General features: G+C 38.5%; 2 protein-coding genes across 3 annotated transcripts in view; one reads left to right on the top strand and one right to left on the bottom strand.

The window, feature by feature from the left end:
• The first annotated feature begins 4403 nt into the window (after positions 1-4403).
• LOC109405887 (vitelline membrane protein 15a-3) lies at positions 4404-4921 on the top strand. Its single transcript, XM_019678944.3, has one exon. It carries the CDS (start codon positions 4509-4511, stop codon positions 4872-4874), a length of 366 nt encoding a protein of 121 aa, XP_019534489.2. The 5' UTR covers positions 4404-4508; the 3' UTR covers positions 4875-4921.
• Positions 4922-20662: 15741 nt separating this feature from the next.
• The window catches only part of LOC109405902 (ankyrin repeat domain-containing protein 13C), a 56442-nt gene continuing 50826 nt past the window's right edge, over positions 20663-26278 (bottom strand). Inside the window, exon 6 of one of the 2 annotated variants that reach the window (XM_029858762.2) lies at positions 20663-21811. In XM_029858762.2, the coding sequence (XP_029714622.1) occupies positions 21754-21811 (58 nt within the window). In that variant the 3' untranslated portion in view covers positions 20663-21753. The remainder of the gene's footprint in view (positions 21812-26278) is intronic. The other variant, XM_029858763.2, reaches the window with a different exon arrangement.

Here is a 26278-nt window from a genome sequence, read left to right as displayed (position 1 = left end):
ACCTAAATATTCAATTTCGCTATGACAAAATTTACATTTATCAAAATTAAGCTCCAATAAATTGTTACTAAGAATTTCAAATACTTCTTTGAGTGTTTCCAAATGTTCTTCAATAGTTCTAGAAGCTATCAAAATATCGTCAATATAAACGCAAATCTTTCTTTCCTCAATTAGTTTCTTAAAAATTTTGTTCACATATCGTTGAAAAACCGCAGGAGCATTACAAAGTCCAAAAGGGACTCGCATATATTCATATTGGCCACCAGGAGTAACAAATGATGTAAATTTTGTGCATTCTGAAGCTATTCTTATTTGATGAAATCCTGATTTTAAATCCAAAATTGAAAATATCTTTTTGCCTTTTAATTTATCAAATATATCTTCTATCAAAGGTAAAGGATAGTTATCACGAAAGGTATCTTTATTAAGCTTTCTATAATCTACACATAATCGTATATCATTATTCTTTTTAGGAATTACTACTATTGGACTTGCGAAAGGAGAATCACTTTCTTTTATGATGCCTGATTCAAGAAGTTCATTAACTTTTTGATCAACTTTTAATTTATCATTGTGTGAAAGTCTCCTTGGCTTAAAATGAAAAGGTGCGCCAGACTTTAAAACTATTTTCATTTCATAATCTACCTGTGGTCTTATTGGTCGCTTGAAATCAAAATAATATTTTTTAAGAACAAACTTTAAATTTTCCAAATGATCTTTATCAATGTCACCTGTATTTTCTAGAATTTTTTGAAAATCAACGGAACAAACAGTATCTATTACCTTTTTTTCGGGTCCAATCTGCACACTCGTGAAAACTGGTTTTTCAAAAATCTTTATATGGCCATTTTCTATAACTGTACGCATTCCTGGCTTCATAATTACATCCCTCCCAATAATAATGTCATATGAGCTCATCACTGAATCAGGAACAACTAAAAAGTTAACTTTCAAAGATAAATTTTAAATTGAAACATTCGTCACGAAACATCCCACAATGTCAAGCCTGGTTCCTCCGATACCCTTGTAAGAAATTTCATCATCATATTTAATTATGTTGTCTTTTTGCACTAAACTAAGGCGTATCAGACTAACCGGGCTGCCTGTGTCGAACAATGCTTCATATCTAGTGTTAGAATTTGTAAAGTGTATAGTTACCAGTCCATTCCTAGCTTTGTCGGTTATTTGGGGTTTTACAGCTCCAATCTTCACTGTCTTCTCCATACGATCCTGTCTCCTGATCCGATCCTGATTGTGGGCGTCATAACGTTTGCAGTTGTAAGCTTTCTTTTTGCGGCATTGGACAGCGACATGACCAGGCAAATTACAGTTGTAGTACACAATGGTCTTGAAAACTTCATGTGGTGGAAGGCGAATGGATGAAAAAGCTTGAAGAAGTGCACTGACCGTCGAAAATATTGAAAATAGTTTGGCGAAATTTTTCATATTGTTGTCCGGGATTCCTTCAATAGTGTATTCTATCAACTCCATCTCTTCAAGGTTTAACGGCGCGGCAAGGATTTTTTTGTCAATGAAATATTCTTGGAATGATTCGTTACTCTTCCATTTTCGATGTTCAAGTTTCCTCCTTAATTCGAGCGACACCATTGTTTTTGCAAAAGTTGATTTCAAAAGCTTGAGAATTTCAGGCAAACTTAAGGCGAAACGGTTTTGGTACGACTGCATCCATTTCTGAGCGTTTCCTCGTTATTTCTTCATTGATTTGAAAAATTTTTCTCGTATGTTCAATGCTGCTGATGAAATGTTCAACGTTTTCTTCTTCACATCCAGAAAAGCTCGGAATAAACTGCCAAAGATCATCCAATTTCACGGAAAAAGTTGAATTCTGCATTTCCGTAGGAACTTCGGCTCTAACTCCAGTAACTCGATCTCCAGATACATTTTCACAACGAAGATTCGTCCAGGTGCTTGATTGGGTGTTCAAAACATCGGGTTGGGTTTCTCCAGCCAAAGAAGGAAGATTTCTTCCGAGATCCTTCAGCATTTCGAAATCCGACATTACCAATAAGGACTCAGGAACGTTTCGATGACTATTCGGGAACGACTATTGAAAAGCGTTTGGCTTTATCCCACTTCTGATATGTAGCGATCAGAGTGAAACACGTATTAACTGTTCAACGGTTTATTACAGTATGACTCTGTTATTCCTACCGTCTGTCACTACTCTAATGTCAGTGCCTACTGTGATGATAATTGTTGAGTGTATTAGTGTATTATTGTGAGATGTTCATAGACTTATGATTATTACTACAGCCCACGAGGGTTTCCACCCCCAAGTGGTAGTAAAAAGTCTAATCTTTCAACTACCGACTGAGCCATCTGCGCCATTTTGCGCCGGAAATAGTTACTTAAGGTGAAAGTACACCTTAAAATATGTTAAATTTGCCTATAACTTTTTTGTTTTAAGATATAATGACTTGACATCTTCGGGAGAAATGTGTATTTTGTTCTGAACAAGTTTGTAGAAGGTCACAAAACTGTAGGATTTCATCTGTTGAAACTACACTGAAAAAACTAGTTTTAGGGGTACTTCGCACAAAACGCTCCATATCTCGAAACCCGTAAGAGGTAGAGCTTTGACATGTTCTACGATTTTTGTTCTCTTATTATGGGCTACAACTTTGCCGAAGACGTCAAACCTCTAAAAAAATATTTCGAAAAAATAAAATTTTTATCTCACTTCTAGGGGGATTGATCATTTATTACATTTTATCAAAAGACGCCTTTTAACATGCAGAAAAACTTTGTAGAACACGCCAAACCTCTAGAACCAACCTAAAAAAGTTATTTAATTTTGATCGTAAAATCATCGATTTCGAACACTGTGGGGTGGTCCAAAAAATCAAGGTTTTTCAAAACTAAAAATTTTCAAAAAATCGTAACTTTCAAACCATTTGACCGATTTTAAACTAATTTTTTTTTTGTTTGAAAGCTATTGAATTGTTGTTTTCAGGAAAAATACGTTAAAAGGGGCTAAAATGTAAAGAGTACTATAAAATATGCAAATACATTAGTTTTTTCACGTTTTCATGGTCTCGGGACCAAAGAGGTACCCTGGTTTTATATTTTTATCAGAAAATTCAGGAAATTTGGCGTAACATATAAAAAAATCAGAGATGTATGTTTTTTAGTTTTTGAGATATGATTTTTTACGGGTCTAATTTTTTCCGAAGAACTACAAGCCCACCAAGTTTCACGACAATCGGAGATTCACTATATCGTTTTTCTATGGAATGGCTGTTTGAATCCTCCTGAAAGAATCTCTGAAGAACTTCTGTAAAGTTACATGAGCGAACTGCTGTCGGAATTAGAGATGCCAGATATACAGATTGTTTACCTTCAATACAGACAAAATACAGAGTACAGAAAAATACAGATTTTCAAAATTGGATACAGATTTCTCCAGAAAGCGTTAAATGTGAAGTTATTTTCAATGAATTTATTGAAAACTTTATGAACTAATGCTTAAACGTTAAAGAATTTTGTAAAACTTGTATATTTTTATACATGTCTTAGAAAAGTAAATATCAGTAAAAATAAAAAATTGTCCAAAATTAGTACATATTTTTAGTTTTCACTGAGAGTGTCTGCTATACCCTCAAATACGACGATACATAAAAATCTGTATAAAATACAGATTTTTGATTAAAATAATCTGGCATCTCTGAGCTGAGGGTATTTCTGAAGGAATTCCTTATGAATTTCTGAAGTAGCTCCTGGACTTATCCCTGAGGGTCCTCCTGTCGAGGTCTTCTGAGAGATCTTCTGGAAAATAAAATGCATGATGACCGACAAACTCACAAAATGTGAGTTCTTCCTTCGGAAGGGAAGTAAAACGTGGGTCCCGAGATGAACTAGCCTAGGGCTAAAAATCTCGTTAATACAGATAAAAAAAAATGCATGATGACTTTTTAAGAGGCATCCTTGAACCTCCTGGATGATTTTCTGAAGGAACTTCTGAAGCAAACTATCCTCATAATGTGGTCTAGTGCTGTGTCATTCCACGGTGTCTATGGCGGAAAACGTTATCTAAAACTGAATATCTCTAATAAGTTACCCACCCATTACCCATTACATTGGGAGCTTGGGAGTTTTCCTTTGATTTGATAATAAAATCGAAATAATCAATGTATTGAGCTAAATTTGGAATTTGGAAGCATCGGAATCAATTACATATGCTTCTTTCGATCACGCCAGAATTCAGTAACGTGGACGCACCGTTTGGGGTGCTTCTTTCGACTCGCAAAAATGCAACAACGCAAAGTCAACACATTTGGTTGAACGGCTTGCGCCCGCGCCCAAAATAAGGGGACCAAAGTGCAACATTTTGGTTCGCTAGTCAAATCGGTGCCGTAAGCAATATTCAATTATAAAACCCGACGGAATCGACAGACTCAACCATCAGTCTACTACTACACAGTGTCAGTGCAGTTACCAAGAATCTCTTCAACATCGTCGGAAGGAATCCCTCCAGCTCTACCGGAACCATGAACAAGTTCATCATCTTGGCTCTCTTCGCCGTGGCCGCCGCCAGCGCCATGCCAAACTACCCAGCCCCGAAGCCAGCTTACCACGCACCGGCCCCAGCTCACCACGCTCCCGCTCCAGCTCATCATGCTCCAGCACCAGCCTACGGACACCACGCTCATCACGCCCCGGCTCCAGTGGTCCACACCTACCCAGTGCACGCCCCACACGCCAAGTGCGGAGCTAACCTGCTGGTCGGATGCGCCCCCAGCGTTGCCCACGTGCCATGCGTCCCAGTGCACGGACATGGACACGGATACGGACACGCTCCTGCTCCCCACTACCGGGCACCGGAATCCGACTCGTTCGATCAGTTCGAGGAATAGATGGATGATGGAGTGATTAGTTCGGCTGTTGCATTTGTAGTTGTTTAAGTTTGACCAATGAATAAATCTAATTTATTTCAATGAATAAGTTGAGTTGTTATGGTTCTTACTTTGGTGGATTGAGAAATGTGTGATGAATGTTTGGTTAAAAAGTCCACTTCCAGGATTGTGTGTTGTTTTTGGATTTCACCTTGCGGCGTGCTTTCTGATGTGTTATTGTGCTTTGTTCCTTCAAACTTAAACCAGATGTATTCGCTATTCCATTTCACGGGATTTTTCTTCAGCTTTAAAGCTAAAGTGTGATTGACTACATTTGCGAGATTCATTATACTTGGAGAAATGGTCAATGGTTCAATGGAGACCGAAGGAATGGGCTTTCGAAATGATCTCTGAAAAAAAATCATAAAGCAATACTTGAAGTTATTGCCATTGAAATCCCCGGAGGAATTCTATATAGCATTTCAAGACGAACCCTGGATGAAATCCCAAAGGAATTTCCCAAGAAATCCCTGGAGAAAGTCGCCGAAGAAATTTCCAATGAGGTATTACCGAAAGAATCCTTAAAAGAAGTTCCAATAATTTTCTGATGCTATTTTCCAATAAATTGCTTGCAATGTACCTGACAAAACCACGAAAACAATCAAAGAAGAAATTCTTGTTCAAAATACTTGGAGGAGCTTCCAATGGAATCTCCGAATGTATTCTCCAACATATGGTTTTGAAATAAATCTCCACGAAATCCTTGGGCAAACTCCCGATGGAACTATAGGTGATATTTCCCAACATATTTATGAATGATGTCCTTAAAGAAGCACTTCAAGGATCCCCTGAAAAAATCTCGTTGAATGTGAATTCCTAAAGGAAGCCAATGTATTCCTGAAGAAGTCTCTGATAGAATTTTCCAGCAAATTTCATATGAAATTCTGCTCCGAATCCCTAGCGAAATTGCTTATTTTTTTTAAAAGAATTTCTGGATAGAAAATCAGTTAGGAATCATGAAGATATGCTAGAAGGAATAAAGGATCCCGAAGATTCTCTTGAAAAAAATTCGATGGAGTTCCTGAAGAAATATCAAATGATTATATGAAGGGATACCTGATAGACTGCTTGGAAAAAATCCCAAAGTCCTAAAGGAATCTCTGGAGAAATTCTGCAATGAATTTTCATGAGAAATGCTTCAAAAAATCCCCAAAGAAATTTATACTAAGAAATCTCTGGGTAAATTATCCAAGGATTCCTGGAAAAATCTCAGAAAGAATTTTTTTAAATTCTTTGACAAATCTTTGAAGAAATTATTATTGCGCGACCAGGATTTATTAACAATGGAATTGAGAAACTGTTCACAAACTCCATTGAGAAGTCCATTCAGGAATTTAGAAAAATGCCCGCAAGAAGTCCCAAAAGGATCTCTACAGGTATTTCCCAATTTATCCCATTAAAAATATTCAAGGAACTTGAGTAATAATTTCGAAAAGAAAAGCTTTAAAAAACGATGAATCCTGGAAAAGTTTTCAATTGAAGTTCTAGATGTATTTCTGATGAAAATTACTCAAGGTCTATAGATCCTAAAACGCATGGAGAAATTTACCTAAGAATCTATAAATTAATTTTCTGAAAAAAAAATCCCCGATCTCAGAAAGACTTCTTCAACGTATGCATCGGGAAACTTATTCAAAGAATTCCTGGATGATTTTTAGAGGAATGTCCATGAGGATCTTTGAAGCTATTTCTCGACAAATCGTTGCAGAAACTCATATGGAATGTCTGGAAAAAATCCTCAAGGAGTTCAGTGAATACTTGTAGAACAACCCTGGATGAATTCTTGAAAAAATCTGGAATAACTCTTCAATAACTCCCTGCAGATGTTTTCCAAGGATTACTGTAGGAACTCTTCTTAAAACTCCAGAAGAATTACCCAAAGAATACCTGAAGAAAATAAAGCCTATATTAACTCCTAAAAATCCGATGAAATTGAGAAATTCCCCAAAGATTCGTGCGGAATTTATTCCCCGGATAGATGTTGAGGAAATTCCTCAAATATTCGTGGGAAAAATTCCCCGGAGAATCGCGGGAGAAATTCTTGATGGAAATTATGGAGGAATTCACCAAAGAAGTTGCTGAAAGAATTCGACCAACTGAATTTCAAAGACCAACTGAAGAAATTTTCATTGAAATACCGTCAAGGCACCATTCACCGTGGCTCTAAGAGGATTCGGGGCAAATAAGGGCTGTCATTTGACACCAGTCTTCTAAACATTGTTGGTGACGCTTTTAATTGCCTTCATTATAGGTTAAAATCAAAGCAATATCCACAGAAGTAGAAAATTTTTCACAAAATTTGGTGATATAGTACAATTAGTAAAGGGTAGTAAGGTCGCCTTATTCCGTGGTAGGTCACCATTCACCGTGGTAGTAGGGACCCATTCACCGTGTATGAGAAATTTTATTCCACTTTGTTTAAAAATGATCAAAACAACCCAGCCAAGGAAATTTTCTTCGTTTAAATTCATTTCAAGTAATAACTTGCAAGATTTTATTAGAGAAACAAATGTTCAAATTTTCGATTTTTTCTAGATATATGGGACAATATGGGGCACGGTGAATGGAGACCATTTATTTGTAGGGTACCCATTTACCGTGCCTTTTTGTTTCAATTAAAAAGTACGAGTTATCGTACTTTCTCGTTAAACTTACTTCGGTAATGCAAAATACATAGGCTCAGTGTACCAGTTATGGCTATAGTACCTCAAATTCGCCATAGTCGATTTTCAACCTTTAAAGATACAAATCAACAAGAAAAAAATCGTGAACAACAGATCACGATCACAAAAGATGATTGCAACCATTCAAACTTCACAATTTGCTCAAATTATGGTAGAAATAAACCATTTTCCTTAACTTTTCGGCCTCCTTGCACCCTATTTCGCCATAGTGTACCAGTTATGGCAAATCCCATAAGGAATGCATGTAAATAGTGCGAAGTGGAACCCAAATTAACAAATGTATCCATAACTGGTACAGGGTTCCTATCATTGGCACACGCCGTAATAAGTACTAAAAGTAGTTTTGGTTCCGTTTTTATATTTTTCCTATAAAGTATGAAAACGAATCAATCATTTGACTTATTGTTTACATTCGTCGGTCTTCTTCTTATTTTTGTAGAAATAGTTTTTCTTAGGTAGTGCGATAACTGGTACAGGCACCCTACCTGATATGTGAATGTAATTGCTTCTTGGTGGAATAAAAACGTTATTACATTTAGTTTATCGCTTAAATCACCTTAGCGCAGTTTTCGTTTTTCCACTATGAAGGCAGTGAACGAGCAGAAACCCGCTGCATGTAAACACACTTTCGTGTCAAAATGATACTTTTAAATGTTTCTGATGAGCGTTTTGACATGGTAACAATACAACAGTGTTGTATTGGTGAAATTAAAGGGAAATTGTCATATCATTCAATCATAATATGGAAATAATGAAAAAAATATTCGAAGGCACACGGTGAATGGAGCCCCTACGGTGAATGGCGCCTTGACGGTACTTTAAGAAATTTTAGATGGAACCCCTGAAGAAACTCGCAATTATTTTCTGGAGTAGTTCCGAGAATAATGTCTGCAGCGGCAGAGGTCTCTACTATTCTCTTCAGCAGGCATTCAACTAACCATCCTTTCTCAATCCCAGCTGTCGCTAGGGTGTGACTTGAACAGCTTTCGACCATTGGAGGATTGCGCATCAATCTAGCCTTAGAGTCAGTGATTAACCCCAACTCACTGTACTTTGGTGACGGACGGGAAGGAGGCAATTCTCATAACAGCGACTATGCCACCTACGGATTTGTTCGACTTGTTTAATGCTATAATTCTAATTTCCAGAATTATGTCTGGAATTCCGAAAAGTATGGAGGAACTGTCTGAAGAAACCTTCCAATGGAGTCATTCGAAGAACTCCAGAAGGAATTTCTAGGCGTAACATCCTCACTGGGACAAAGCCTGCTTCTCAGCTTACCCAACTAACATTTATTGTGAATGTAAACGTCAACAAAGCGTCCTCAATACGGCTTGATGCTGCGTTACTGTGTTGTACATATAGATGGAAGCTTCTATGCAAGCCCTATACCAATGAATCTGGCGAACTTAATCAGCATGTATATGCTGTGTGAGAAGCTTCTATGCCACCAAGTCATAGCTCTTTTCTCGGCTCCTATGTAACCACTAATTGAATAACATCTTGAGAAGGCGCTTTTTCAGCCTTTTCGCAGTTGTTAAATAATAGTTATACGGTATCCCCAAATTAAACGTTTAAATATAATTAGGTTATGGATATCGTGACGCAATACACGTGGAACTGGAATTATCACTTTAAAATTGAATAATTAAAGTTCTTGCCGCTATTTGGAATCGAACTCCCGATCTCCGTATCCACTGGTCCCGATGATGTCCTCGCTGCCACACTGCTATATATAAATAACATAGAAAATAGCCCGTTTTGTTTTACTCCAGACAAGGCTTCATAATTGTGCCACAAGAAACCTTACCCAACTTCATCTTGCTGCAAAAGCTTGTGAAACGTCAAATGCAATAATGTTTACATTGAACAAGCTGTGTGATTGCGCCAACAGATTCTTCTTCACAGCTTCTAGCTGAAAGAGTGTTCTTTAAACGGCTACGAAGCGCTGCTATTTTGTGTTTTGGCAACATTACAAAACGTACCTACTGTATAAAAGCAGCTGTTGTAGTGGCTGGGACTCTTACTCGATTTGCACATCTTCCGGCATTGAATTAAAGTGCAATAAAAGCAACCCAAATAATTTCACAGCACAGGGATGGATAGCTGTAAAGAATTTGTGTAGTAGCTATATATCCCGCTTAAAGTTTGTTTTGTCAATAATGTTTACATCCGACAAGCCGTGTTGGTAAACCAACTAGTTTCTTTATTACAGATTCTAGCCGTAATGAAATCGCATAACGGCCTTTAAAGCGCTGCTGGTTTGGGGATTTGTCAGTTAACGAATTGTACTGTATAGTAGCAGCTGTTTTGTTAGTGGGGACTCCTATTCGATGTGTTCAAGTTTTCACATCTTCCGGGAAATCTCCCGGAGTTGGAATAGAGTGGAGTAAAGGCAGCCCCAGTGACAAGCAATGGATTTCTGAAAACCGAGTTTGGTAGCTGGATGGTGCTTGTTTTGCAGTCGTGTATTAGCTTATGCTTTATATTTGACTAGCTTTCCTTTTATTCAGCGTTGACTGCTTTTACTCGATGGTTATACAACAGAAAGCAAATGACTGAAGCTTATAGCGCTGAAAATGTTAGTTGGGTAGTGTTCAATGAGCACTTCCACAGTTTTTATCTGAGAGCTTCCTCTGCCAATGACCATTTTGCATGTGTATATCGTGGTGCAGGCACGAAGATACTCTATGCCCAAGGAAGCCAAGGAAATTTCCTTTACGAAAAGATCCTGGACCGACCGGGAATCGAACCCGTCACCCTCAGCATGGTCATGCTGAATACCCGTGCGTTTACCGCCTCGACTATATGGGCCCTTTTAGTTCCTAGTTTCGTAAACTGTATGAATCTTCGGGTTTGTCTTGGGATATCTTTAGAGGTTCCTCCAGTGATTGTTCCACTGCTTGTTTCGAGATTTTCTTCAGGAATTTCTTCAGAGATTTCTCCGTAATGTTTCTGCAGGAATACTTTCCATAGATTTTTTCAGAAAATTTTACTAGAGATTATAAAAAAAATAATCCAGGAATTGCTTAAAAAATGTAAAAAAAATCCTCTATGAGTCCATCCAAGTATTCCTTTAAAAATTCGTCCACAAATGACTGCCGGCATAGATTTCTTCAGATTTTAATCAGAGATTCCTACAGAAATTCTTCCTGGAAATCGCTAAGAAAGTTCTCCTGAGATTCCCTAAAGTATTATTCATGGGATTGCTTCCGGGCTTCCTCATGTGGTTTCTTCAGAAATTCCTCAGGGGATTCACCCGGGAATTCCTTCTGTGATTCTTTGAGGAAGAACTTCAGGGATTATTTAAAAAAAAAAATGACTCCAAGAGCTCTTCTTGGGATGCCCTCAGGAATTCCTCCTGGATTTTTTTTTTCTGAAGCTCCTCCAGGAACTAACCCAAGACATTCTCACGGAACTGTTTATAAAATCTCTTAGGCATTTCTCTTGGAATTATTTCCGAGATTCCTCTTAGGGTTTGCTCAGGAACTCCTCTTTCTATTCCTCCTGGATCTACTACAGGGATTCCTCCAAGACTTCCTTTACGTAATCTTTTTAGGAACTTCTCAGGAATATCGGATTTTGGATTTCCTCAGGAATTTCAGCGATTTCTTTGGTACTTCCTCCTTGTTTTTTTTTTCAGAAAACCGTCCTTGGACTCTTTCTGGAATTTCTCCATGGAATTATTCAGGAATTCTTTTTGGGATTTCTCGAAAAATTCCTTCAAGGATTCGACTCGGCATTCTTTTAGGAATTCCTCTAAGGATTCCTACAGATATTCCTCTAGAGACATCTCAAGGAATTCATCTAGAGATACCTACAAGAATTCCTGCAGTGATTCCTCCCACGATTCCTCCTGAGAGTACTCCAGTGATTCTACAAGGAAATCCGCCAGGAACTCTTCATGCAGAGATTCTTTCAGGAATTCCTCTAGAGATTCTTCCAGGAAATCCTACAGGCATGTCTCCAGGAATTTCTCAATGGGTTTCTTAGTAATTCCTTCAGAAATTCCCCTAGGGAATGCTCTAGGAATTTTTCCAGAATTTCCTTTAGGAATACCTCCAGGCATTCCTCCAGGAATCCCTCCGAGAATTCCTCCAGGGATTTCTATGGAGATTCCCCCCGGAATTCCTCCAGAAATTTTTTCAATAATTCTTCCCCGAATTTATCCAGAGGGCTGCAAAACGGTAGGTAGAAAAGGAGAGCGTCCAGCATAACTCTGGTCCTCACAAGTTGCTACCTCATGCTTCCACGGGTCAAGCGATGACGTGGACCGCCAGCTAAGAGTTGTGTGCTTAGTTGGTAGTGCAGCCTGGGCACTGTTATCCTTCTGACTTCAGCTAGATTGAGGAGGAACGTCACGAGCGTCTGTTCATCAAGGAGGTGCGGCTCAAACAGCGTCTGTTCTGGCATCCAGCGGCTGAGTATGAAATGCTCCTCCACCGGAAGCTATATCTAAGGTGGCAGCCCCACCACGGTGGATAGGGGACCTTAGGCCAACAACTTATTGTTTCCGAAACCCAAAGGCCGTTACAGAAACCGAAAATGAAAAAAAAATATTCAGAAATTATTCCAGGAGTTCTTTCTGAAGATCAACCAGGAGTTCCTCCTGGCATTCTTCCAGGATTTCATTAAGGCATTTCTCCTGGGACTCTTCTAGGGAATCCATCAAAAATTCCTCCAGGAATTAGCCCAGGTATTTCTTCAGGAATTCTTCCACGAGTTTCTTCAGGAAATGATCTAGAAATTCTTTCGGAAAGACCTACCGTAGTTCCTCCAGAAATTTCTCCATGAAATCCTCCAGGGATTCCTTCAGAAATAATTTCAGGAATTTCTTCAAGAATTCCATCAGGAACTTTCCAGGGATCCCTCCGGAAATTCTTCCAGGGTTTCCTCCAGGGATTGCTACAGAGATTCCTTTAGAGATAACCCCCAGGGAATCCTCCTGAAATTCCACCTGGAATCCCTCCAGTTATTTACCAGGAATTCTTTAAGGGATTCTTCTTAGGATTCTTCTAGAAACTCCTCCAGGAATTCCTTCAATGATTCCTTCAGTAGTTCCTCCAGATATACCTCCTAGAGTTCCCCCTGGAATTCCTCCAGAAGTTCCTTAGGGAATTTCCACAGAAATTCTTCTGGGAACTCCTTCAGGAATTCCTTTGAGAATTTCTTCAGAAATGTCTCTAGGGATTCCTACCAGAATTCCTCTAGAGATTCCATCAGGCATCTATCTAGGAATTCATCCAGGGATTGCTCCAGGCATTCGTCTCGAAATTTCTCCAGGGGTTCCTCAAGAAAATCATCCAGGTTTTACAGCAGAAATTCCTCAAGGGATTGCTAAAAAAATCTCCATCGATATCTCTATGAATTCCTCCAGGTAAACTTTGAGAAATTCATCCAACAATTTATCTAGGGATTTAGACAGGAAGTTAACCCGAAGTTCCTCAAGGATTTCCTCAGGATATTCCTCTAAGAATTGCTCCAGATATTTGTCCGTGAATTCCTCCAAGAATTTCTCCAGAAATTTGACTACGAATTCATCCAGGAATTCCTCAAGAGATTTCTTTAGAAACTTTTCCAGGGATTCCTCTCATAATTTCTCTTAGGATTCCTACAGGGTTTACTCCAGGTATACCTGAAGGAATTCTTCTCCTAGGGATTTTTCCAGGAATTCCTCTCAGGAATTCCTTTCAGAGATTGCCCCAAGAATTCCTGTAGTGAGCAATGTAGGAATTCCTCTCGGGATCTCTTCGAAAAATATTCGGAAATCCGTCCATTATCTTTTCAAGGGATTCACCCAGGATTGCAAGATTTTTTTTTTGAATTACTTGAAGTATTCCTAGAGGAATTCCTTCAGTGATTTGTTTTGGAATTCCTTAAGATAATTTTAGAGGAATACGGGAGCCAGGAAATTCTCCATGAAGTCATTCAGGAATTCTTTCACAATTATCTCCGAGAAATCTTTATGGAATTCATTCACTGATTTATTCAGGAATCGATCCATAAATTCCTCCGAGTACCCTGTAGCTCATGTGAAAGAGTTTCTTAAGAAAATCAGCCCGCGATTCTTTCAGAAGAATTTTCTTTGATTTTGTCACAGTCATTGTGACTTATTTTAAACATTTAAGTACTCATATGCTAGAAACGCTTTAAGACATTTCTCCACGAAATTCTTCAGGAATTCACCCTCGTTTTCCTCCCGGCATTTCTCTTGAAAATGCACCACGAATTCCTCTAAGAATTCCTTCTTGAATTCCTCCAGACATTTCTTTCCGTCAGGTGAATTCCAGGATTTTTTCAAGAATTCCATCATTTGAGAGTTCTCCGGAAATATCTTCAAGAAATTCTTCAAGAATTTCTCCAGAGATTTCCAGTGATAGTTTCAAAACTTTTACGAGAATACCTTCAAAAATTCTTCCAATGATCCTTCCGGGAATACGTCAATTGACATTGCTATAAGATTATGTTCTGAGATGAGTAATTGCAGTATAATCTGTCTTTAGGGAAATTTCGGCAAGTATGTACTCCGAACCGTACAACTGAATGTTTATTCTCAGAGGGCGGATTTCCATCATGTTGTTTTGGAAAAAAAATGGAAGGAAATCATGAAGAAAATTCTACTGGGTTAGCCATAAAAAAGTTCGTAATTTCCAAAAGAGTTCAGCTATGATTGGCTACGATAGTTTTGTAGATATGAACAAAAAAATATTATAAGCTCCAGAAGAAACAATGCACGAGTCAAGCAAAATCTTCCAGAAATTGGGTTTTCGAAGGCACGAGAAAGGCGCCATCACCCCTAGGTGGATTAATTGGGGTTTTTCCTAATGCTTTTTAAAGTTGCGCTTATGTTTATCATTACTTTTTCAAAAAATTCAGCTGAAAGCTCTTATCGTGAAGACAATCATACGTCGCTTGGCATGCAATATATTTACCATTCATAATTTGCCAACCGCGCAAGGACTTACCCGAGCAGAAGAGAATATCAACAGCATAATAAAATATGTTATTTTGGCATAATAGCAGTAAAATGGAATCAGTAATGTTTATGATATTAACATATCTTATTATGTTATAAAGTTGTCTGTCATAAGCGGCAAAATAACGAAAATCATAACAAAAATATGTTCCTTAATAACAATGTATCTTGCAGTGGATTTGAAAACTTGTTATTATTGTGTTATAGTTTATTACATACTAGCTGCCCCGGCAAACTTTGTCTTGCCCGTTTGTGGTGGTTTGACAACTATTGGGTTTATTGCAGCACGGCACTCTAGATTGGTTTAAATTCGATCATGTTGAGTTTCTTCCCAGCTCATAAAAAAACAGTAACTTCACTATTTTCATACTTTTCTAAACAATTTTGGTAACTTTTTATACATATAAACACAGCCACCATGAATATCAAACGAACCGTGCAAGAATCATGCTGATCGGTTAATCCGTTCGTGAGTTATGTTGCCTCAAAGGGATTACGAACTCATTTTTATATATATAGATTTGTACATTTTCAGTAGCAGAATAATAACAAAAATTGATCTACAGCAAAGTATATTATTGAAATGTTATTTAGAGGATGAATCTGAATAGCTTGATCATAACAAAATAAGACTGCCCAACAAAACATGTTATAAAAAAGTAATACTTAGATAAGTTAATAAAATCAAATTATGATATGAAACAGGTTACGTGATTCTGTTGTTATGAATTTGATATTCACCTCTGCTCGGGTATGTACGTTACATAGCCGATGCGGTAAGCGTACGAGTATTCAGCAAGACAGGGATGTCCCTTGGTGGAATGAAAAGCTGGCAGAACTGAGGAAGAAATCTAGACGGTTGTTCAATAGAGCAAAAGTTACATCTGATTGGGTTCAGTATAAACAAGCCCTTACAGAATACAACAGAGAATTGAGGCTAGCCAAACAGAAGGATTGGAGACGGGTATGTGAAGACATCAATAACGCTCCTACAGCTGCAAGGCTTCATAAAGCCCTTTCGAAAGACCATTCAAATGGTCTTGGCGGTCTTAAAAAGGAAGATGGCAGTTTTACTGCTGACTCTTCTGAAACATTGGAAATAATGATGAGAACTCACTTCCCAGGGTCGATTCCTTGTTCGGATGAAGAACAGGGCTCAGATAAGGTAAGACGTGCATGGCCTATCAAAAAGCTTGTGAAATCTTCACGCCGTCGAGGATCGAATGGGCACTGAGTTCTTTTCAACCTTTCAAATCTGTCGGGAAAGATGGAATTTTCCCAGCTTTACTTCAACAGGGAAAAGAGGCGCTTTGTCCGCTCTTAACCGAAATATTCAGAGTCAGTATTACGTTAACTCACATATTTACCTAAGGCGTGGCGTAAGGTTCGTGTTGTGTTTATCCCAAAAGCTGGCAAACGGGACAGAACAGCTCCAAAAGCCTTCAGACCAATAAGCCTTTCTTGTGTTCTGTTAAAGACTATGGAATAAATCATGGATGACTTTATTAAGTCAACAAGTTTAGTAGAAATGCCTCTTTGCAAATTTCAATATGCTTATCAATCGGGTAAATCTACGATAACGGCGCTACAGTCGTTAGTTAGCAAAGTTGAGAAATCGCTTCAAGCCAAGGAAGTAGTTGTGGTTGCTTTTCTCGACATTGAGGGAGCATTCGACAATGCATCCTATAGCTCCATGCGTTCAGCAATGGAAGCAAGGGGCTTGGATAAACGCATTATTGAATGGATAATATCTATGCTAGAAGATCGGGAAATTTCTACTGATCTAGGAGGTGTGCAGCTACCTGTTAGATCTATAAGGCTTGTTACGGCATCATCAGCATCGGCAGCCATGGTGGATATGCGGCTCGAAATTTCAAAGTGACAATTCTCTGCTACCAAAGCGAATACTCGTATGAAAAAGTATCACTCTATTTGCTCACTCGCAGTGATTACGATGATACTTTTTCTTCTGCGTTGCTGCAGAAATAGCAGTTTTTTATCACTTCAAAAATGCGAGGCAAACAATCATTGAAAAGCAAAAAGTCAATGATTCGTTTGAAAGCTTCGTGATGCATCATGACACCATAAAGGGCTGTCCTCAAGGAGGAGTACTATCGCCCTTACTGTGGTTTTTGGTAGTGGACGAACTCCTTAAAAAGCTAATAAATCAAGGTTTTGAGGTGATAGGATACGCAGATGATGTGGCCATTTTGGTACGTGGGAAATATGATACTACGATTTCAAATCGGCTTCAACATGCGCTGAATGTTACTCTAAAATGGTGTAGGAAAGAGGGGTTAAGCGTAAACCCTTCTAAAACTGTTATCGTTCCTTTTACTAGAAGGAAGAAATTACATCTTACCCAACCTTCTTTAGATGGAGTTCAAATTCAAGTTCAAGTTCAAGTTCAAATGCAATACAGCCTTAGGGAAAACCTGGGGGCTGAGACCAAACATAACAAACTGGATTTATGCAGCAATAGTCCGGCCAAAAGTTACATATGCTTCACTTGTATGGTGGCCTAAAACAATCGAGGTAACCGCTCAAAAGAAGCTAAGCAAGCTTCAAAGACTTGCATGTATATCAATTACAGGGGCAATGAAAAGCACACCATCGGTTGCATTAGATGCCCTTCTCAATATGTTACCATTGCACCAATTTGTTCAACTGCAAGCGGCAAAAAGTGCCCTGCAGTTTCTGCGTCACAACAAAATGCTAGAAGGAGATCTAGTAGGACATTTGAAGATCGTCAAAGACTTCAACTTAAACTCAGATATTAAAACAGTAGAGGATTGGATGATAACGAAGACCAACTATGATGTTTCCTTTAATGTGGTTAAACCAAGCCGCTATATTTGGGATTCTGGTGGGCCAAGCTTACGTCCAGGTTCTATTGTATTTTATACTGATGGGTCTAAGATGGGGGAAAATACTGGTGCTGGAGTTTTTGGCCCAGGTATAAGTAATGCTATACCAATGGGATGTAGTCCCACTGTGTTTCAAGCAGAGATTCAAGCCATATTAGAGTGTGCTAATACTTGCCTGAGGAGAAATTACAGATTTGCAAAAATCTGCATCTTCTCAGACAGTCAAGCTGCTCTAATTGCGCTAAGGGCATTCACGTGCCAGTCCAAGCTAGTGTGGGAATGCATTCTTTCTCTGAAGCAGTTGGCCAGTAGGAACGAAGTAACATTATACTGGGTTCCCGGCCATTGCGGAATTCAGGGAAATGAAAACGCCGACAATCTAGCTAGACAGGGTGCAGCATCGAGCTTCGTAGGCCCTGAACCATTCTGTGGAGTTCCTGAGTGTACTCTTAGGACGAAACTAAAAATATGGGAAATGTCTATGGTAGAAACCAATTGGAATGCCACGGATACATCCAGACAAGCAAAAAGATTTATAAGACCTACGTAAACAACATTGAAAGCGTGATCCAGTATAGCAGTCTTTCGAATAAATCGGCCATCCGCTATGACGTTGAGCAATGTATCTCCAAAACAAACAGCAAGGGGGGGAAGCAATCGCACGCGAATTTCGAGACATGGTGTCTGATTTGTAGATTGCAAGCCCGGAATGTGGTCTATTCTCGAGCGGATAAAGGAAATGCAGTGGTCATCATGGACAAGCCAGATTACGACTCCCGTGTTCTGAACATGATCGCTGATGGTCCATATGAAGAGTGCAAGTTCAAGAATGGAAAACCGAAAGACCCCCTCAATGCGATGATTGAAGAGGCTAACGGCGTTCGTCAGAAAGTAGCGCGTTTGGTGGGTGAAGACTGTCTGGAACGAAAATTGCACGTACCCAACCCAAAGGTAGCGTCGTTCTACTGTTTGCCGAAGATTCACAAGAATCCAGTAGGAATGCGACCAATCTCTTCCAACGTCTCGACTCCTACCGAGAAGATGGCCGCTTGGCTAGTTAAAGAATTGAGAAAACATCCTGTAACTCACGGGAGGAGCGTCCGTAATTCTGTTGAATTGGTGGAGCACCTGAAAGATATCGAACTACGGCGAGGGGAAGTACTAGTATCGTTTGATGTAACTGCGCTTTTTCCAAACGTACCAGTAAATGACGCTTTGAACAGCCTGCAGAGACATTTAGAACGATGTCGAGTGCCCCGACACCAAATTGAGGCGTATCTTTCGGTGGCAGAAGTTTGTATGAACCAGAACTACTTCTCATTCAGAGGGAAGTTCTACAAGCAGACCTTCGGCCTCAGCATGGGGAGCAAACTCTCTCCACTTCTTGCAAACCTCTTTTTGAGTGACTTCGAAGTTGATTTAGAGAAAGAAAGGTGTTTTCCTCGAATCTGGAGACGCTATGTAGACGATGTCTTCGCAGTAGTCAAAGAGCGATATTTGTCACAGACGCTTGAACTACTTAATTCGCGACATAGAACCATCAAGTTTACGGTAGAGCAAGAAGCGGAGGGTAAACTACCCTTCCTCGACTTGATGATTTCCAGGAGGGAAGAAAACAAACTTAAATTTGGAATATATCGAAAACCAACTTCCACGGATCGGTATATAACATCAGATTCAAATCACTTCGGAGCCCAGCAAAAAGCAGCTTTCGATGGCCCATCGTCTCTACAACATACCCATGGAAAGAGATGATTTCGTCGAGGAGCGGAACAGGTTTCACAAAGCTGCAGAGGTGAACGGGTACGAAAAGGAGTTTGTGGATAAAATTCTGCGAAAATACGAAAGGAAGAAATACAGAAGTAATGCTACGACACTGCGGCCGGAAAAGGAGGATGTTAAAAGGATCAGCCTTCCTTTTTACCCTAAGCTCATCAATCCAATCCAAACAGCCCTCAACCATCACGGATTTCAGGTGGTGTACAAGAGCAGCAACACCTTAAAGGATGCATTGTGCAATCTAAAAGACAAAGTCCCAATAGACGAAAAATCCGGAATTTACCAAATCCCATGCCGAGACTGCCCCGCTGTGTATACTGGGCAAACACGTCGTAAGTTTAAAACTCGTCTACGTGAACACAAGAACGCGGTAGAACACGAAAGAACTTGCGATCTTAGTGTGCAATGCACACCACGACGCTAGGACATACTGCAGACTGGGAACAAGCGAAACTGCTGAAAAATGTCCAAAAAGCTACGCAGCTTAACGCATGGGAATCCATGTATACAGCTACAGCCGACCGCCCGCTTATGAATGAAGATGATGCCCCAATTATGTCCTCTCTTTTCTACTTGACCAAGCTGAGAATTCAGTAATATACAATGCATCACGACGAATACTGCACACAGTAGGATTGTAGTATTAGTTATCATCGTAATCAGTCGGACATCGTCCTGTCGATGGGCAACAACGAGCCCGAAACCGGTCGACTCAAAAAGGTAATTATATATCTCCTTTTTAACGTTTTGTAAGAATAATAAGTGTTGTGTCTGTCTCGCGTCGCGTGTTATAAGTGTTGTCGAGGTTCTTACGATAGCGCAAACCGAAGAAGTGAAGTCATCTGAGTGTCGTTTTTGCCAAGGTGAAAACGAAACCGCTGAACATTTACTCTGCAGCTGTGGAGAGCTATCTAATCAAAGGTTGTCAATATTTGGAAAAGGGTTATTAGAGCCCTTGGAAGTTTGGCAAAGTAATCCTAACAGGGTAATAGACTTTATAAAACGAGTTGTGCCTAGTTGGGATCGAGTGCTATATCAACCAATGTCCATCACAGCTCAATTGTGACAGGATAATCGATTAGCACCAAATTAAATATGGGTCATACCACAATATTCCTAAATAATGGACGCAGTGGTTTAAAGGCTCTACAGATGAGGAAAAAAAAGACCATGGTGACGGGTTCGCTTCCTGGTCCATCTAGAAATTTTCGTAATGGAAGTTCCTTGACTTCCTCGGGCATAAAGTATCGTCGTGCCTGCCAAATGATACACACTTGCGGAAAGGTCATTGACAGAGGAAATTTTCAATAATTGTGGTAGTGCCAATGGCAGTGCTCATAGTGTTCTAAGCTGACAAGCAGGATTTGTCTCAGTGGGGACATTACGGCTAGAAGAAGTTGACCAAATGCTGTGATATCTTGCAATTAAAACCGTTTCGTTCGCTTGGTTGGTAAAACTAAACAAATTGTTTATTTGCTATTCATCTTACGTACAAGAAGAAGGCGCAGGAATACAACGGGTACGGTACAGTGAGGAGTTCAGGACAAACAGGGAAAGGAACCGGAGGTAAGCGCTTTTCTATTTCACGTAGGTATGCTTGCTTAATTCTGCAAATAATGAAGCATAACGCAACGGGAAACCATTTTCTCCTAACGAAACATTCACTGCACGCGGAGACGACAATGTTGATTTGTTGGTACTAATTATCTGCTACTTAACGATGATCTTTTATTTTCTGTGTTTCCATATCACTTTTACAATTTGATTTTTTTTTCCTATTTCGACGAAGCGCAAACAAGCAACAGGATGCTGGACAGTTTTGTTTGCCTAAATGAACATTCGGGTCAAGCTGAGGGATTTTTTTTTTGCTGATTGCCTTTCGATTTGTGTTTATTTCTTCACTTTGGGTCAAGTGTTTGCTCCAATTTGTTAAAGTGTTTCAAATTTGTTTCACATATTCGTTTATTCGAACGGTAAAATGATATTTTTGTTTGCATTTTTTTTTCTCCTTTACTCTTTGCTATCATTTATAAGGATATCGATTTACGTTAATGGAATGGATTATTTAACCTGTAGTCAAAGTGATTGATTGATTGTGTGTAGAAAAAGGGGATGCTGAGGATTGAAACTTTAGTTTTTCTCTTGTCTTTGTATGACACGACTAAGATCTGTTTATGTAACTGCTGAGGTCATGACACTAGCTGGACACAGAATTTCCAGACTAGGGTCCAGTCGGTTGGGTAGCCTTTACGATGCTTGTTGATTATTGCTGGGTATCAGTAATTTCTACAAAGATGAAATAGCGAACAACGAAGAGTCGCTCTCAAGATGATTATGATGCGCCTGGATATGGTATGGACGATGGTGATGATGATGTTTGAACGGTAAAATTGATTTTATGACGACTTTTTTCAAATCTCTGCTTCAAATACTACGGATTTCGGAGTCGCGAGGGATGCGACTGCAACAGCCAACGTCGAGGGGTCCTACAATCGGATTGGCCACTGGGCTTGTGGCCACCAACGGTTCGCAGCTTACGTGTTCGAAATCGAAAGGTCATAAATCAGGAAATCTATAAAATAGATGAGAAATCTGATGAAGTTGGCAATAAGAGGTAAGAAGTTAGCAAAAAATTGGAATGTATCAAATGCTTATGTTTTGTTATTGTATGTTTACGTGTAGCTGGGAGCTCATTTTTGCAGTGAGATCTTAGGTACGTTCATTTATTCCGTATCGGCTAGAGACAGTACAAGCGAACTAAAAATCTCGCAGTTCACCGGATACTTAACGGATTTATATATTTTTTACAGTATACTTGTTTATAAAAATGGACTGAGAACGTCGGAATGGTTCATATAGCCGTAGTTATTCCAGTGCGTCACTGTGTCAGATTCTCATAAAACGGGCTGTTTTTGGTACATAGCGTATTTTCCAATATGATTCACATTAAATTCACTTTTTTCCATCAATATAAACATCTCTACCATCGGACATAATCTCCGGAAATAACTAGATCATTTTCAACAGATCAAAACCGAAGACATAAGAACGTATGTAGTACCAATCATTCCAAAGTACATTGCCGAATACTCCAACCCTCTGGAATGCATATCGAGAATACGAGAGCGTCGTATCGAAAGATACAACAGTTAGATCAGTTTCAGCAGATCTAGATCAAAACCGAAGACGTTAAAATGTAGTACCAACCAATTCAGGATACTTTGACGACGACTCCAATCCTCTAGGATGCATAATGAGAATACTAGAGCGTCGTTTTGAAAGATAAAAGTTTTCTAGATCACTTTTAGCAGATCTAGATCAAAACCGAAGACGTAAGAATGAGTGCCAACCAATCCAAAGAACTTTGCCGAGGACTTCATTCCTCTAGGATGCTACAGAGAATGCTAGAGCACAGAGAAACAGATTTAATTAAAATCATCGTCACGAAAACGTAATCGCGTAAAAAGGAAAGGTTTTTAGACAGTTCGAAAATACATAAATAATAAGTTATATCGAAAAATTAAACTTGTCTAGATCAATTTCAGCAGATCTAGATCAAAACCAAAGATGTTAAAATACAGTACCATCCAATTCAAAACACTTTCCGAAGACTTCAACCCTCTAGGATGCATAATGAGAATACTAGAGCGTCGTATTGAAAGATAAAACTTATCTAGATCAGTTTCAGCAGACTTAGATCAAAACTGAATACGTGAGAATGTAGTATCAAACAATGCAAAGCACTTTGTCGAAGACTCCAACCCTCTAAAATGCATATCAAAAACACTAGAGCGTCGTATAGAAAGAAAGAACTTATCTAGATAAGTTTCAGTAGATCTAGATCAAAACCAAAGACGTTAAAATGTAGTAACAACCAATTCTAAACACTTTGTCGAAGACTGCAACCCTTTATGATGCATACCAAGATCACTAGAGCGTTGTATTGAAAGATTTAACTTATCTAGATCATTTCAGCAGATCTAGATCAAAACCTAAGACATAAAAAATATAGCACAAATCAATTTGGACAACTTTACTGAAGACGCTAACCCTCTAGGATGCTTGGCAAGAGCACTGGAGCGCTTATTTGTCGAGAGCCGCATTTGATCGTAGCTAGGGATGTTCAAGATAGTTGCGAACATTTTCTATTACCTCTGCACTATGCTTTATTAGTAGAAATCACGTTTTGCAGTCATTTTAAGTTGTCACGACTTAAATTTTTCATGTAAACAAAAAAAATATCAGATTTTTTAAATCGCTCCTCACTTACGCTATTCTGGAGGAAAAATGAGCATCCTTTAAAACATGAATTTTGTAAAAAATAAAGTAGAAAAATTGGGTCGAAGATCCTTGAAAGAAAATTAAAAATCGGTTCACAGGCGGCTGAGAACGAACTAATCAAAGTAAAAGTTCCCACTTTTTCTGATCACTGTATTCCACGTAAAGTTTTTTTATCACGGTATTTGGAGTGTTGACTATTTATTTTAAAATTGTGAATAATCCACCTAACAGTGCGATGGAAATCCACTTTTATCTCGTAAATATCAATAGAGTACTGGTGTGTTCTGCCAAAATTTCAGAAAAATGTATTGTTAAAAAAATCCAAACCAAATATTATCTTGTTTAATCAATTTTATGAGTTATGTGTCAGTTTTTGTAGATGACCCCTTAAAACAGTCTTTTAGTTATAAACTGTGTTTCGTGTGTTCTACAAAGCTGTTCATTGTGATAAAATGCACATCCTTCTGCTTTTTTCTTCTTACGGGAATAACGCTTCTAGTGAAAGAGAGCCTGCTTTTCAGCGGAGATATCTCAAAACGATTTCCAGTTGGAGTTCTTGAAAAAATCCCTGTAGGGAATACGGATGGAGTTTTGAAGAAATTCCAGGATTTCTGCAAAAATATTTTATTGGAATAACTTGTAGTAGTTACAAAAACTCCTGCTGTCATTGCTCCGGACGTTTCTTAAACATTAAATTTGATAAAAATTTCTGGTGGCAATCTACTCAGGAATTGTTACTGGGATTCCTCAGGCAATTTTGGCTGGGAATCCTCCAGGAATACTTCAATTACTGAAGAAATCCCAGCTGAAATCTCTGAAGAAGCCACAAAGGGAATTTCTGTAGAAGTCCTTGAAAGAACTACAGAAAGGATTTCCCAAATAACAATGAATGTTGAACAGTGAGAGTATTAGCTGAACATTGACTGGTTAATGGTGTCAGTGGCTGAACATGGTCTGAAGTATGGCTTGTCCAAACTCTTAAATCAGAAATACATACTTACATAGATGGCTGAATATCAAGTTGAATAGAGTATTATGCATCTATGTAATCAGTTTCAAAACATACATAAACATGCAGAACTACCCAAGTAACAGAACTAGCTGAATAGCAGTTTCTTAAGCTAAAGTTGGCATAAGAGTGGTTTGTTCCACTCTTATACAGCAAAAATGTTTGCTGGGTAATCATCTGTTGTTCAACCTTCTACCAAATAGTTTTTGACAGCTGAACCAAGCAATGTTTTCGAAGAGTCCACAAAGCTTCATCAGCCTCAATACAAACTTAGTTCAACTTATGTGGTTTATAATTCAGACACAAGTAATGCTCTCGTTTTAGAAGATATGTATTCAATTTTATGTGGTGTAGGTGCTGAGTTGAGTGGTCCAAGTATAACTCCCAGTTTTCACATAGATTAATTTATACATTCCTTTTTCAGATGAGATGAAAATGGAAAATTGCGAATGGTAAAAAAAAACTTACGAAAGTATTTTAAAAAATTTTTAAACCACAATAGATACATTTTATTGATTGCTGATTAAACGCATATTAAGCCTTAAATCAGCCTTTCAATGAACCTCAAATCAGCAAAAGGTTGAGTAAAATCACCAACATTATAGAAGCTTAGGAGCTGAATAAAGGATTGTACCTCTTGTGCACAGCTTTTGTTCAAATGAAGGCTGCCTTAAAATAGTTGGAAAAACGTTTGTTCGCCATCAAACTCCCCAGGTTATATTGGAATTCTTGGAGAAACCTCTGGAGCAACCCCAACAGGAATTTCTAGAGAAAACCTAACAGGTATTTGTGGAGGAATTCCAAGAGCATTCTTCTTTGCATTTCTCAGCGGATTCCTTCAAGCATTCAGTAATTCCTCTAGGAACGCACACTGCAGAAATTCCTAGATTCCTGCAGAAATTGCTTCTCCACAAACTTCTTCTGAAATTTCCCCAAGAATATCTCTTGGATTTTCTCCAGAAAATCTTAAAATATTCCTTCAAGAATTCCTTTTCGGATTTAATCAAGAATTTTTCTGGGATTACCTCTAGAAATTCTTGCAGCAATCCCTGATATAACTTCTCTATGTGTTCGCGGGAAACCCAAAGGAATTCCTCTTTGTATTCTTACTGGAAATCCTCTTTTGATTCATTTGAGATTTTTTTTTCGAAATTGTGCCTGCAATGCTGTTGGTATTTCTCCAGAAATTCATGGTGCGAATCCTCCAAGAAGTCTTGCTGGGAGTCTTCAAGCAATTCCTGACGGAAATATTCCAGGAATTTCTGGACGATTTCTACTAACTGCAGAAATACCATCTGAAAATGCTTGAGAAATCCCAGCACCCGAGCAGAGGATAATATCAAATTTATAACAACAGAATCACATAGACTGTTTTTATATCATAATTTGTTATAGTTAACTTATCAAAATATATCTTTTCAATAACATGTTTTGTTAGGCAATCTTATCTTGTTGTTGTTTAAGTTTTTGGGATACATCCACAAGATAACATTTCAATTATATATTTTGTTGTATAACAAGTTTAGTCATTATTCATTATAGACAATGTACAATATGTGATGAAGAATAACACAACAGTAACAAGTTCAAAAATTTCCTGTTATTAAGTTGTAATTGGTCTAACAAAACATGTTATTGAATTAGTCTTCCAGGAACATTTTTTTGTTATGCTATTTGTTATTTTGCCGCTTATGACAGACAAGTTTATAACATAATATGTAATGCCAATAACATAAAAATTACTGATTCTAGTATACAGTTATTAGGCC

Source organism: Aedes albopictus, chromosome 2 (genome assembly GCF_035046485.1).
Source record: "Aedes albopictus strain Foshan chromosome 2, AalbF5, whole genome shotgun sequence".
Lineage (NCBI taxonomy): Eukaryota > Metazoa > Arthropoda > Insecta > Diptera > Culicidae > Aedes > Aedes albopictus.
Note: the sequence above shows the minus strand (reverse complement) of the source record. Positions and strands in the feature narration are given on the sequence as shown.